Source organism: Sus scrofa, chromosome 11 (assembly GCF_000003025.6).
Source record: "Sus scrofa isolate TJ Tabasco breed Duroc chromosome 11, Sscrofa11.1, whole genome shotgun sequence".
NCBI classification, from domain to species: domain Eukaryota; kingdom Metazoa; phylum Chordata; class Mammalia; order Artiodactyla; family Suidae; genus Sus; species Sus scrofa.
In genome coordinates, this window is record NC_010453.5 from 33,428,491 (window position 1) to 33,443,813 (window position 15,323).

General features: G+C 36.8%; 1 protein-coding gene across 4 annotated transcripts in view; it reads left to right on the forward strand.

The window, feature by feature from the left end:
• Positions 1 to 11,641, forward strand: part of TDRD3 (tudor domain containing 3) — a 182,576-nt gene extending 170,935 nt beyond the window's left edge. For all 4 annotated transcript variants that reach the window (XM_005668459.3, XM_013980575.2, XM_021065650.1 and 1 more), the window contains 2 exons: positions 4,597 to 4,722; positions 11,415 to 11,641. In XM_005668459.3, coding sequence (XP_005668516.1) covers positions 4,597 to 4,713 — 117 coding nt within the window. In that variant the 3' untranslated portion in view covers positions 4,714 to 4,722; positions 11,415 to 11,641. The remainder of the gene's footprint in view (positions 1 to 4,596; positions 4,723 to 11,414) is intronic.

Here is a 15,323-nt window from a genome sequence, read left to right on the forward strand (position 1 = left end):
AGATTCACAGCAAAAATGAGAGGAAGGTACAGAATTTCCCATATACTCTTCACCCCAACAGATGCATAGCCTCTCCCATTTATCAACATTCCCCACTAGAGTAGTAGGTTTGTTAGAGTTGACAGGCCTACACTGATACATCATTATTGCCTAGAGTCCATAGTTTACATTAGGGTTCACTGTGTTGCATGGTTTTGGACAAATGTAGAGTGATAAATTTCTACCATAATAATATGCAGAATAGTTACAGCGCCTTAAAAAATCTTTTGTGCTCTGTGTGTTCATCCCTCTGTCCCAGCCTCTGCAGCTGTTTACTGTCCTCATATTTTGCCTTTATTACGTGATCTTTTGGGAAACCAGGTTTGTCTTTAAAATTGTCCTCATATTTTGCCTTTATTACGTGATATTTTGGGAAACCAGGTTTGTCTTTAAAATTGTCGTTTGGTCAGGTTTTATATTAAAGTTACTATTTCTGTTAACTGACTACACAAGCTAACCAAACAGGCAAAGGTGGTCTGGAAATTCAGAGTCAGTGGTTCATATGTGAATCACTCAAGAAGACATGTACTCATTAGTATTTCAGTGTTCAAAATATTCAAAGTTCAAGGATTATTGCTGAGAGTATATATGGTATACATTTCATATACTGGCTTATGTTTTTGTGACTACTATACAAATTGTTAGTATAACAAACTGACTCAAAATTTTTTCATTAAATTATACACAAAATAGCTATTAGAGATGATGACATTAATAAGTTTTTCTAAGTTTTTGTGAAGAGAATTGCCACCCCTGTCCCCCACTCCCACCAGTAATGCATAATCATTGTCTCCTCACAGTCATGGCTGTGAGAAAATGCTCAAAGAATGGTAATCTAGTCTGAAAAATAAACAAATGAATGACAAAACAGAAAAAAAAAAGAATGGTAATCTAAGAAAAGGCAGTCTAGTAAGTTAAGTAAATATGAATTTGTAGCTGAAGCAGAGGAAAATATAGTATTATCAGCAAATAGAGCCCCCTTGCCCCTTACAGAAGTTCCATAAAGGCAACTTTTAGGTGTTAGAGGCAGAGGCAAAAGAAAAAATATCCAAAAAGAAAAAGAGAAAGGGCAGCAAACCCAAACTTCCTGAATTTCAAAATTATTTTCCAGGCTGCCCTGGCACTTAGAAATAGGAAGTTTTCTCCTCCTTCGTTTGCTGAGCTCAGGTTTTCTCAACTGTTGTCATGGGGATTGGATGATCCTTTGTGGCTTGGGCTGTCCTGTGCATTGTAGAATATTTAGAGCAGCCTTGGCCTATTAGATGTAGTAAAAACTCCCCTAACCCTACCCCTTCAGTTTTTAATAACCAAAAACATCTCCAGACCTACTAGCTACCAGTTGCACCCCTTACACCAAAAATGACTCCAGAATATTGGGGGGTTGGGATGGGGAATCACTCCCAGTTGAGAACTGAGAGTTAAGGATCCACCTTCTTAGCTACACTTCATCTTTACTTGTCAAACAGAGAACCTGAGTTTCACACCTCCTACTGAGATAATGTTCCAGGTTTCAAGTGACCAAGGTACAGTGAGCTTTTCTAACACAGCAATTTGTAAATAAGGGAATATATATTTGTATTCTCACTCCAGAAGTAATGTGCACTAATGAGAGACTAAAAATGATAGGAAAGATGTAGATGTGACTCATCAAATGTGTTTTATAGGTGAAATTATCTATCTCGTTTTTGCATTGGTGTTGTGACTTTTTTTTCCTTTCAAAATATCACTTCATTCATGCTTGGTGTCAAACTGATTATTGTATTATGTGTTTTTTCAGTGAAAGGGTTAATAAACTAGTAAATATTAGCATGAAAAGAGGGCACATTTGGGATATTAGTTATTTAGTACTTTAAAACCAGGTATTTTTATGTGATAGCATGGCTCAGGTGAGGAAAAAAATCTGAGTCCCAGTAAAATAGTTCTAAATCTCAAAAACTTAGGTGAAAATGATATTGGTCAGTTCTATTTTTATGAAAATTATTACATGTCTTTTAAAGAGGCTTGTCTGAGTCAGGAAAAAAAAAAAAAAAAAGGGCCTGATCTGTGTACTCTCCCCTCTACTGAGCTCTGTGACTTGGAAAAATCACCTCTCTAGGTTTAGAGATTCCTTATCTGTCAAAGCTAGGGGGACAGACCAGATGGCCTTACAGGACTCCGGCATCTCAAAAATAGTGTCAGATTTTTTAAACAATGTTAATAAAATTTTTTTTAAAAGTTTTTAATTTTAAAGGTGTTACATACTAGTGAAGCTAAAGACAAAAGATAGGAAGAAAAACAAGGTATAAATTTCATTTAAAAATGACTCTGAATAAACTAATCTACTAAATTGAGCTGTGTATTATATAGAAAGAGGTACTCATTCAGTGCTGAAAAATTACTAGTTTAAGACTATAGGAAGTAGGGTTTGTGCATAGCCAGGTTTGCCCTCAACTACTCTGTGGAAGAAATATTTAAAAATTTTTAAAAAGCAAGATTTGCCTTTGCCAACAAGTTAAAACCAAGCTGTAAGAATCATTTTTATATTTTGCCTCCACTTTGTATAAAACAATTGTGAAGAAATCAAGTAAGTTGAAAGAAATCTCATGGTTGGTCATATCCATAAAACCATTTAATTGTCTTTGACTTGTATAAACTGAAAAATCTTTTAAATAGTAGAGAGAATTTTTTCAAATAGCAATGTCATATTTGTTACATAAATCTAGATCACTCACTCAGTAAAAGCAGTTTCCTACCTTTAACAGTATATTTTGTTGATAAAGTATATAGATTTTTGGATATCCTCTAACCAGCTAGGTGCAGAAAATAATAATACTCCTTTCTAATTCCTGAAATAATTACTTCAGCTTCTACAGGAGCAAATATATTTCTATCTTTCTTAGTTAATATGCAGAGCTTCAAATTTTGGCATGTGTCGTAAAAATAGTTTCTTTTCAAATTTAGCCATAATATTTGATAATAATCATTCAGAAGTGACCATATTAATAAAAAATAATTCCTTTCCTGAACATTTTAATTTTCTTCCTGTGTTTTAATTGCTTTACTAAATTACAGACATAATATCTGATGCTTCTAACCATTTTGAGGTTGATTATTAATGAAAGGAGCATAGAGAAAGGAGAGCTAATCTGGAATTTTGTTTCTAAAATGTAGCTTTTGAGTTATGCTAGATGTATTGTCAGATTTCTCCATTCTCTTATTTAGGCACCCTTAAGAGTGATCATCAATTTTTGGCTACTAGTTTATTTCTTTCACGCAGACTGAGACTCAAAGATTTAAGCAGCAGTGTCTAAATCAAAACCTGGATTTACCTTACAAAGTGACAAAACTTTCCTGGATTTCATTGTCCTTTATATAAAATGCAAATAATGATTCTTAAGAATACTGTGTAGAATGCCTATTAATAAGAAATATATTTGTACAAAATATTAAATATCATTTCTAAACAATAGGAGTTGATCAAATTATCTTAGAATCTTTCTGCTTCCATCAAATAAAACTGCAATAGTTGGATCTGTAAAACTTAAGGAATAGGACTCAGTCTTTCACATAACTTCGTATACTATTAATAAAGTCAAAGGAAAGCAATCTTTTGGAATGGGAGATTCAATGATAAAGTGAGGAGGAAGAAATAGGATAAATTTCCTAAATCATCCAAATTATTGTGCCATGATAATTCAGTTGGAATTTAAACTCTACTTTTGAAATAGACACTGTTTCTTTCATAAACAAAAATGAGAGCCAATTTTTTTCTCTCTCTAAAGGGAACATATTTCATGGTTGCATTAATTTAAAAACATTAAAATAGCAGGGTGGCAGCACTCAGTAAGAAACCAGTATAGCTTTTGGCTACATTTCTGTTGCTTCTAAATACTTTTCAGATATTGTAATTAACTGTACTCTTTCTACTGTTTAATCTGCTTATCCTAATTTATCCATACTATTCCTTAAGCTAGTTCTACACCCTTAGTAAGAAAGAAAATGAGAAGAAAACAGTTTGTTTCTTATTGTGGTGATTGCTATGTCTTGCATGAAGCTTTCTTTATATGTAAATTTTTTTCCCTCCTCATTCCATTATTTTTCCCTGTCTCTGGATGTAAGGTTCTTAATGATGTTGGAGATTTCATCAGATGAGGACAGATAGCTGGTGAATTTTTTCTGGCTCCTCAGTCCCTTTTCCGTATCTTACTAAAACCCCTTTCCATGATAAATGCCAAGAAATGTTTAGAAGCCCAAATATTCAATTAAAATTTTATAATAATACTTGCTTTTCTATGTTTTCACCACATCATGTCATTTGATGAGATAACCATGCTATTATGTGGAAGTAGTTTCATTTTCTAGAATTAAATTTGATTCTAAAGTTAACAGTATAAATTTCATTCTTGAGTTTTAACAGTGTCCCTGCCTTTTTTTTTCCCCTCCCCTTTGCCACCCTCTATTATACAAGTTAACAGATGTGAATCCCAGGGCAGCTTAAGAGGGTAAATCAAAATGGGGACCATAAAATATAACTTGGAGCTGTTTTGAACATATCAAATCACTGCTCTTTGCAAATAGGAAGAAGAAGGCACCTATGACCAAACTCTTGAGTTCCGTAGAGGAGGTGATGGTCAACCAAGACGATCCACTCGGCCAACTCAGCAGTTCTACCAACCTCCCCGGGCTCGGAACTGATATGAGAAGGTAAAAGTTACATTGTGAGGGGCTTGCCATGTAAAAAAAGATGCTCTTAGTGTTAAATATATAAGTCCAATTATTAATATTTCATAATAATATACAGTCATGCCTATTGTGCCTCACTTTATTGTGCTTCACATAAACTGTGGGGTTTGGGGGGTTGTTTTGTTTTGTTTTGTTTTGTTTTTACAAATTGAAGGTTTCTGGCTACCCTGCATCAAGTAAGTCTATCAGTGCCATTTTTCTAATAGCATTTGCTCACTTCCTGTCTCTGTGTCACATTTTGGAAATCTTATAATATTTCAGACTTTTTCCTTATATTTCATAAAGTTGATTTGTGATCTTTGATGTTACTGTTGCAAAATGATTATGATTTCACTTAAGGCATTTGGTTAGCATTTTTTAGCAATAAAGTTTTTGTTTTTTGTTTTTTGTTTTTGACTTTTTGCCATTTCTTGTGCCACTCCCACGGCATATGGAGGTTCCCAGGCTAGGGGTTTAATTGGAGCTGTAGCCGCTGGCCTACGCCAGAGCCACAGCAACGCGGGATCCAAGCTGCATCTGCAACCTATACCGTAGCTCATGGCAATGCCGGATCCTTAACCCACTGAGCAAGGCCAGGGATCGAACCCGCAACTTCATGGTTCCTAGTTGGATTCGTTAACCACTGAGCCACAATGGGAACTCCAGCAATAAAGTATTTTTAATTGAGGTATGTGCATTGTTTTTCAGGCATAATGCTATTGCACACTTTTGTATAGTGTAAAGATAACTTTTGTATGCACTTGGAAACCAAAAACTTAGTCTGACTCTTGCTTTATTGCAATGGTCTGAAACCAAATTCTCAATATCTCTGAGGTTTGCCTATTAGAAGAAAACTGATGTTTTAATACACTACTATGTATAGAATAGGATAGAATAGATAACTGGCAAGGACCTGCTGTATAACACGGGGAAATACATTCAATATTCTGTAAAACCTATATGGGAAGAAAAAATGGAGAGAGATATATATACATATATATATATATATACACACACACACACATATATACATATACATACATATATATATATATATTTGATTGACTTTGCTGTACACCCGAAACTAACATAACAGTGTAAGTCAACTATCAAACAAAAAACTAATTCTAATATAAGTATTTGGGGTAATATCACAATTACAAACTGCTTTTCCTCCAAACCTTTTACCACAAATGCTATCCCTAACCTCCTTTTTTCTCTATACCTACTCTCTTCTATTGGCGGTGATGACAGTCAGTGAAATGACTATAGATTTGAAAGCAGGAAAATAAGAAAATAAAGGACTAGATAATTATCAACCTAGATAATTGAGGTTTTTTTTTTTTTTTTTTTTTTTTTTACTTAACATCCATCCTTCTTAAGAAAGAAGAAATGTTTCATATATGTCTTTAGGAATTGGATGAAGACAACATGATTGCTTATTGAGATGTAATTTTGGGGCCCTATGGTATCCGTCCAGAAACTTTCACTTTAGAGTTTTAGAAAGAGAGTTGCTATGTGAGAATCATCTTCAATAGGAAGGAAGATAAATGTAACAAAGAAGTCAGGAAATTATGGGACCAATCAAAGGCATCTCATTTTGATGAACAAAGACCTTTTTCTTAATATGTTTTTGGAAAAAAATACTCTTGCCATCTTTGGTATATGCCAGGGTTTTTGAATTTTTTTTTAATAGAGTTTTCCTGTTAAAACTTTTGTTATGTATCATATAAAGATTATTTTAGACTTTGTATCTTATTCTCTTCTTTTCAGTAGCTTGACTATTGAGAATTTTTAAGAAATTGTTCCCAATTCCTCATTTCAGCTATTCATTCTGTTAAGGCTATTATCCACATTATATTTGTTACTTGCTAAGTGACTTTCTCAATTCCTTAAGCCAGCAAGACCGTTTAGCACCTGAAATGCAGATAGCCTCAATTGAGATATGCTATAAATAAAAAATGCATACCAGATTTCAAAAACTTAGTGTGATAAAAAACTCAGCAAGTTTGTATTGTATTTTGAAATGTTAATATTTTGAATAGACTAGATTAAATTAACTTATTAAAATTAATTTAAAATTTTTAAAATTTCACCTTTTTTTAAAGTTCTGTACCTACGGCATATGGAAGTTCTCAGGTAAGGGGTCAAAAAGGGGCTGCAGCTGCCCACTTACAGCACAGCCACAGCAATGCGGGATCTGAGCCCTGTCTGTGACCTGCACCACAGCTCATGGCAACTCCAGATCCTTAACCCACTGAGTGGGGCCAGAGATCGAACCCTCATCCTCATGGATATGAGGTTCGTTTCCACCAAGCCATGACAGGAACTCCTCACCTGTTATTTTTAATTTTTAATGTAGCTACTAGAAAATTAAAATTACGTATGTCTCATATTATATTTCTGCTGGACAGCACTGTCTCAGGGTCTAATATCTCTTGCAACTTTCCCAAAACTCCTCCATTGGTTAAAAATTAGTTCAGTCATCCTAAGTGAAGAAATGTTCTCTTCTGTTTTTCTAGCCTGATGATATCTGACTTCTGGTTTGCCTGAGCAAGCCAATATAGCACATTTTTCCTCTTATCACTGGTTTTTCTTTGCACTTAATACAAGGCTATTAAGTAAACAGACATTTATTAAGTCAGCACCATATGGAAGAGCTAATTCTTGACTTTGGGCATTTTTCCATGATGTATAAGCACTGACCAAAGCAAAATCAAAGTATGTGTAAGGACTTCATTAACTTTGTGCACGATTAAACATCCAATTTTAAAACAAGCTCGGTGTGCTTATAATTAAATCTCTTTTAAGGTAAATGAAAACTGAGAATTCCACGTTAGCTTTCCAGGGTGTTCTAAATTGTTTAAAACAGGTTTAAAAATAGTGCCAAAGGTTCTCAAATCCCTGACAGTAATAATATAAGACAGTAGATACAGGACTCTAGGACTCTTCAAGGGTGACTTGGCTTGTTGAAGGCAGATGGGATCTGGCCTGGAGAGAATTTAAGAGAAAATGGTTGGTGTGAGTAAGGGTACAGCCAAATGGGTGGAATTCTCAGTCCTCTGGGCCCTTCTTTAGTGTCTTTCATATGTTTTATACATGAGGGTTCCACTGAAAATTTCCTATGAAAAACAGTGCATTGCTTAAAGTAAATTATAAACCATAGCCTTGGGTAATTGTAGCTTATTCATATGAAAAAGTATAATGCCAACTGCTCCTAATCAACTTAAGCATTATGGTCTTAGTGATTTTCTATGTTACCAGAGTTAAAACTTACATTTCTCCCAGATGCTTGCTTTGGATTGTACTGTTGACGTGGAAATCCTCACATCAGTAAGAAAATTAATTTTGGCGACAGGAGCTAGGGGACAGTCCCATGATGGTATCCTGAAAAAACTGCACTGCAGAATTGATCCCAAAAACTAATTAAATAAGCGAGGTACATGTGATCTAGTTGGAAAAAATTATTCATTCATTTTTGCACTTAATTCAGATATGTTTTTGAGATTATGAAGTAGAATTAAATATTCTTTTTATTTCCCCATTTCTGGTTTCCATTAACTTAAAACATTTTAAAAGAAGATATACATTGTAGCCAGCCATTTGACTTCCAGCAAATACAAGCATGAATTCTAATAAATGCTGAAATTATTCTAAGGTTTTATTATCTAAAATTATTTAAGATAGTGAAAAACACTTAAGGCACTTTCTTTTATCTCCTTTAAAAAACATAATTTCATAGTCATAGTCTTTTCTTTTTATGATTTGGGTACCTTGCTAGGCTTTGAATATGACATAGTAGCTGCTCAGTAAATATTTTTTAAATCAATCTATTTTTATAAAGTTATTGGTGTGTAATTTACACACTTGTTGATTGTCCTAAAAAAGTTTTCTTGGAGTTCCCGTCGTGGCGCAGTGGTTAACGAATCCGACGAGGAACATGAGGTTGCGGGTTTGGTCCCTGCCCTTGCTCAGTGGGTTAACCATCCGGCGTTGCCGTGAGCTGTGGTGTCGGTTGCAGACAGTGGCTCAGATCCCGCATTGCTGTGGCTCTGGCGTAGGCCAGTGGCTACAGCTCCGATTAGACCCCTAGCCTGGGAACCTCCATATGCCACGGGAGCAGCCCAAGAATTCTTATAGCAAAAAGACTAAAAAAAAAAAAAAAAAGTTTTCTTGCAAGCCTCCAACTCCCACCGCCCCAGGGCACTACACTCATATACTTCCCCAAAGGTGGAAAAGGAATTGAATTCTGCTTGAGGCTGGGTACTAAAGGCAACATCAGTGATTAGCAAAAGCAGAAGGTACTTTGGAGTTAGGACTCAGTGAGAGGAGGAAGTTTCAGGGGCAGTGTGGAAATAGGCCCTGGTCTGAGAAGAGAAGGCAAGTCAGATTCAAGCCCTGAGAGGAGAGAGGGCCTCAAACTCTAGTTTCTGGACTTAAAAATAAGAGCAGATAGGGATAGAGAAAATATGCATAGTTCTTTAATCAGTGAAACTGACCAAAACTATGTGCATTTCAAGAGGTTTCTGACATGATTAAAGTCCTAGGAATTAGATATAGTTAGTAGATACAGTGTTTAGAGGTGATTTTTTTTTAATTGAAGCATAGTTGACTTACTATTTTAGATATGAATTCCTTTTTTTGAGGTTTTTAATTATTATTTCTAATAGTTATTTCCCCAATGCAATTTTTTTCTACTATACAGCATGGTGATCCAGTTACACATACATGTGCACATTCTATTAGCTATGAATATAATCTAAAAGTTGAGGAAGGCTTGAAGAGGGGAAGAAGCAGAGTCACAGCAGAAAGCTTTCAGTGGCTATAATAGAGTATGTGAACCAAAACAATGGGCCTTAAAAATATTTATTGGCGTTCCCATCATGGCTCAGTGGTTAACGAATCCGACTAGGAACCATGAGGTTGCAGTTTGATCCCTGGCCTTGCTCAGTGGGTTAAGGATCCGGCGTTGCTGTGAGCTGTGGTGTAGGTTGCAGACGCGACTTGGATCCCGAGTTGCTGTGGCTCTGGCGTAGGCCGGTGGCTACAGCTCCAATTTGACCCCCAGGCTGGGAACCTCCATATGTCACGGGAGCAGCTCAAGAAATGGCAAAAAAACAAAAAACAAAAAAATTTATTGGTGGTGACAGAAGGGTATGGCTTTAGACATATTAATAGTTTGACTTCGATCTGTTCGGTGCTATCATAAACTTCTGCATAAGAATGATATGATTGGAGTTCCCACTGTGGTGCCATGGGTTAGGGATCTGACATTGTCTTTGTGGAGGCTCAGGTTGCTGTTGAGGCACGGATTTGATCTCCTGCTTAGCACAGTGGGTTAAGGATCTGGCACTGCCGCAGCTGTGGCATAGGTCTTAGAAGCTCAGATTAGATTCCTCACCCAAGAACTTCCATGTGCTGCGAGTATGGCCGGAAAAAAAAAAAAAAGAATGATATGATCACAGTTAAGCTTATGAAGCACTGCCACTGGATGTAGGATGGATCAGAAAGAATCAAAGAAACTTGCTGCACTGGTCCAGTAGAAGCTTTGGTTAGAGCTTCATATTCTGCTGTGAAAAGAGAGAAATGGCAAACCTGTATAGAAAGACTTTGTAAGACACATCAGCAGGATGCTTCTTAGTGCAATGGAGGTTAAGTCTCAGTGTGTAAAGTGACTACATAAGTGGACTTACTTTTAATTTCACTTCTAGTTTCATATTTGTTTGATGAAAGAATAGTCTTTACAGTTTCACATATTGACAAAAACCTTGAAACCAATAGCTAAGCATAGGTGATTATATAAATATCATGACTTTATTTTCCAAAGTTCAGGTTTTAGCAGCATTTTCATCTAGTAAAAGCTGTAATTTTAAATGCCTCCCTTCCCCACCCCCCACCTTTTTGGACAGTCTGGACCAGCATGTTTTTGCAAAATTTTTCAAACTTGATGAATCAGGGAAGTGATCACTATAAAGGTAGATGTTACAGGACCCCATGATGCCAGCAGGATAGACATCATATGAGGATAATAGTACCCAAAGCTCTTTATTTTCTAAGCAGGAGACTGTTTACTTGAGAAGACTTCTGAGCTGTTTGAATGTAGCCTTGGAAACTCCACCCATCCTTGCCCAGCAGGAAACTGAAACAGGACTGGAGCAAATGAGTCTTCTCTCACCACTTCTCGACCTTTTCTCTTGTCACCACCCAGAGTGTTTCAACTGGAGTGGTATCTGATGAAGGTGGGAAGTAGGCAGGGGGAGGCAACAGACTCAAGTAAATTACCTGTGAGACTAAACCAGTGTGTTCAAAGGGGAAATGATGTGTAGGATGGTGCTTCCTTCGTAGATGGCATCTTTTTTAGGTCATCCTCTCTCAGTCTCTACTCAATCCAAATTCCTGAAGTCAACATGCTAGCAATAGAGGGACTAACAGTGACAGAGATGTTCTTTAAGATTCTAGAAGAAAAAATTGTTTCAGAAGATTTTGCTTTTTGTTTACATATTGATTTATAGAAATTGTTTATAAATTAGTAGTGAGTTATTTTTCTATTTGTGACCTATTGATATTTATACAAACACTTCACATTTACAGGTACATTTCAACAGAGTATATCTTGAATATGGAAAGGTCAATTTGGAGATCCAATTTCACTTTCTTCCTCTCTTTTTAAATAGAGTCTCTGTGAAGAAAGGAGCTGTTGACTGAAACATCCTGATTAAAACCTGTTGATAGACCTTCTACTTTCATTTGGAGAACTCAAAGGCAGATTTTAAGGGAAAAAATTCAACCCACACAAAGAATGGGAAAAAAATACGAAGTTAAATAAAGCAAGTACCTTTTACAAGTGAAAGAAAGAATTTTTTCTTCTGCCATCAATAAAATCAATGCACTGTTAAATACATTGTTTTGCTGTATATTTTATTTGCTGAATGTTATTTTTCATGTTCATCTGGTATTAACCCCATACGAATTGCCTTCTATAGAATGACAATTATAGCATATCAAAGCCTCCCCTGTAATGACAGAATTAACTGTATTTAGCTTGCCATATTTCTTGCCAAACTACCAAATAGCAGTTCTTAGTATGATAACATTGCTTAATATAACAGCAAAAATATTCAAAACTTTGGATGTGTTGTTTTGAGTACTCTATTAATGTACTACTTTTCAGCTTATGAACCAGAAGCTTTAGCAAGGGTCTGTGGATTAGATTAGGCCTGATCCAGGTGGGGTTGGTCTGCTTTCCTGGAACCATGTTTGATTTGAGGCAGAGAACATGTATCTGAAAGTCAGAATGCTTGCCAGAAGGAGGAGGAGAGGTGGAGAAGCAACCAGAACATCCATTACAGAGAAACCAGTGTATCTGAACCACAGACTCTTCATTTAATAGGACAAAGATAATAGTCTCATAGTCTCAGTCCTATGAAGTCAGAACTGAATAGTTGAAAAGAAAGGAGTGAGGAAGGGAGGAAGAGGAAAATAGAATTCTCTGGTCAAAATAATTGACAAAATTTAGTACTTTGCTTTACAGGAAAGGGCCTCAGGCATTTTCTCAGGGGCCACTAACTCTTAAGTATTGTTTATTTATTAGCCCACCATTGCTTCTATAGTATCTTAAAAAGTAAAAGAGTACAAGTGAGAAAAACATAACTGACAATGTGGGGATTTTTGTTTTTTAACATTGCAGTGCATCATTGTGAACAAGAAGTGGGTGGCTTGAGCACTGGTTTTTTCAAAAAGATCTCCAAGTAATTCTAATGTTTATCCTAAGTTGAAAACCAGAAGAGGGACCATGGTAACTTTTGATGACTTTGACAGCTGACTAATAAGGGAAGAGGCAGAAGACTACACACTGTGGTCTGAGAGTAGCTTAAAGTACTGGTTCTCTGCACTTTCTTGTTTGATAGATGGGGACAGTAGTACCTAGTACCGTGCTAAGCCTAGGATACACTCTCAATAGATGGCACTGCTGCTGGTGGTGGTTATCATGATAACAATCCTTAGGAATAGTTCTTTGTGGTGATATGTGATATATGTGATTTGACCTGTCGATGTCAAGAAAAGTTTATATTGGATAGCAGGTGAGACCAGTCTGTTTGCCCTACTGATTATCGCTGGGGCATTGAAGGTGGGAGTCCCATTTCTGACACAGCAAGATATCCTTGGCTCAGTACATCAGTGACTTTCTGTTATTAAGAGTATCTACAGGCCTGGATATGGAGATGGGGGTGGAATATGTGATAAAGAACAATTGTTACTGTTTGTTGAGGTTTTCCTAAGTGTCAGCATGGTGGTAAGCATTTTCCATTCATTATCTTTGTAATCTTCACAACTCTAGGACTTTCTTCCCTCTTACTCTTTGTTTTTAGTTTTTTGTTTGTGCTGTGGTTATATCTGTCATGTTAAAGCCCCTTAGATTTGTTTTACAGTTTGTCATTGCCATGAAATACAACATTTATTTTTGTTTTTTTCCTCCTAGTTCTAATGGCAGATCTGTCTCTTCCCCCCACCCTCCTGCCCCGTGGCCTCTTCCTCTCTCTCCTCCACCCCTTTCTTTCCTTCCTTTCCTCTCTTCCTCCTGTTTCAAACCTTACTTTTTCTTTGGCTGTCCATGTCAATATTCTCAGCTCAAGTTATTACCTTTTTGCCTTTCAAAAAAAATGGTTTTAATTATAGTTCAAAAAAAATTTAGTAAATATTTACTGAGTGGAGTTCCCATTTTGACCCAGTGTTTAACAAATCCAACTAGGAACCATGAGGTTGCAGGTTCTATCCCTGGCCTTGCTCAGTGGGTTAAGGATCGGCATTGCCATGAGCTGTGGTGTAGGTCACAGACATGGCTTGGATCCCGAGTGGCTGCGGCGGCTACAGCTCCAATTAGACCCCTAACCTGGGAACCTCCATATGTCATGTGGGTGTGGCCCTGGAAAGACAAAAAAAAAAAATTACTGAGTACTGTGTTCTAGGCACTGTGCTGTAAACAAGACCAGCATGATCTCGAATTTCATGAAGCTCAAGATTTAGTTCCTCTTATCAGTTAGTTTGTTGGCATATTATCCTTTTCACATTACTTTATTTCTTTATTATAAACTTCATTTCTTAAGTATATTTCTTTGAGTTTATGTTTGTTAAACTTCTAAAAATTACCAAAATTTAGTTTTAATATTTTACCTTCTCTTTTATTTTTCAAAATGGTTTTAAAAACATTTTTCAGGAGTTCCCATCGTGGCGCAGTGGTTAACGAATCCGACTAGGAACCATGAGGTTGCGGGTTCGGTCCCTGCCCTTGCTCAGTGGGTTAACGATCCAGCGTTGCCGTGAGCTGTGGTGTAGGTTGCAGACGTGGCTCGGATCCCGCGTTGCTGTGGCTCTGGCGTAGGCCAGTGGCTGCAGCTCCGATTTGACCCCTAGCCTGGGAACCTCCATATGCCACGGGAGCGGCCCAAAGAAATAGCAAAAAAAAAAAAAAAAAAAATTTTTCATTTCTGGGCCATGGACATTTGTTTTGTTGAAGAAAGTCCTCAAGATACAGGGAAGCAGTGGGATTGTCTCCAAACTTTTAGCACTTTTTCAAAGTAGACCTGACCTGAAAGGTGTGTAGCAGTGGGAACCCACCCATACCCCTTTCACTTATTAAGATACTATAGAAACAACTGGAGCCTAATAGATGAAGAAAACTAAGAGTTAACAGGCTCTATGAGAATTCCTAAGGCACACTCCTTCAAAGCAAAGTAGTAAATTTTGTCAATTATTTTAGCCAAAGGATTCCTTCCCTCCCTCGTCTTTCTCCTTCCTGCCATCTTTCTTCTCTCTCAGAATGTCATTCACTCTTTACAGATGCATAACACACACACATACACACACTTTCATTTTTTTTACTTCTAGTTTCATAGGACTAAGACTATGGGGTGACTGTCTTTGTCACTATATAAAGAGTTTGTAATTTATTAGCCCCTCCAGGCTTAAGCCATAATGGCAACACTCCCCACCCCCACCCCAGCCTCATGAGATTCTCTATTTTTATGTTTTATTTTATTTTATTTGTATTATCTTTTTAGGGCCACATCCATGGCATATGAAAGTTCTCAGTCTAAGGGTCAAATCATAGCCGCAGATGCTGGCCTATGCCACAGCCACAGCAATGCCAGATCCAAGTTGTGACTGTGGCAATGCCAGATCCGAACCATGTCTCTGACTACACCACAACTCCCAGCAATGTCAGATCCTTAACCCACTGAATGGGGCCAAAGATCGAACCCACATCCTCATGGATACTAGTTGGATTTGTTACCATTCAGCCACAGTGGGAACTCCTCTCATTTTTATATAGTTACATCTCCCATGGGCCTTTCTTAATGACTCTTAACTAATGCTTTGTGGCTAAACCCATTACCTGCAAGAAGGAACGTAGAAGATCCTGGTCCTTATGTGAGCAAGTTAGGATGTCAGTGTGTGGCTTGGAGAACATTTAGTAGGACCTGTCTCTAGTCCCCATTTGAAGTAGCTAAATATTTTATGCTGTTTTTCAAAAGTAAAAACTGTGTGAGAATGTCATTCACTCTATCTCCTCTTCCATCTCCAAT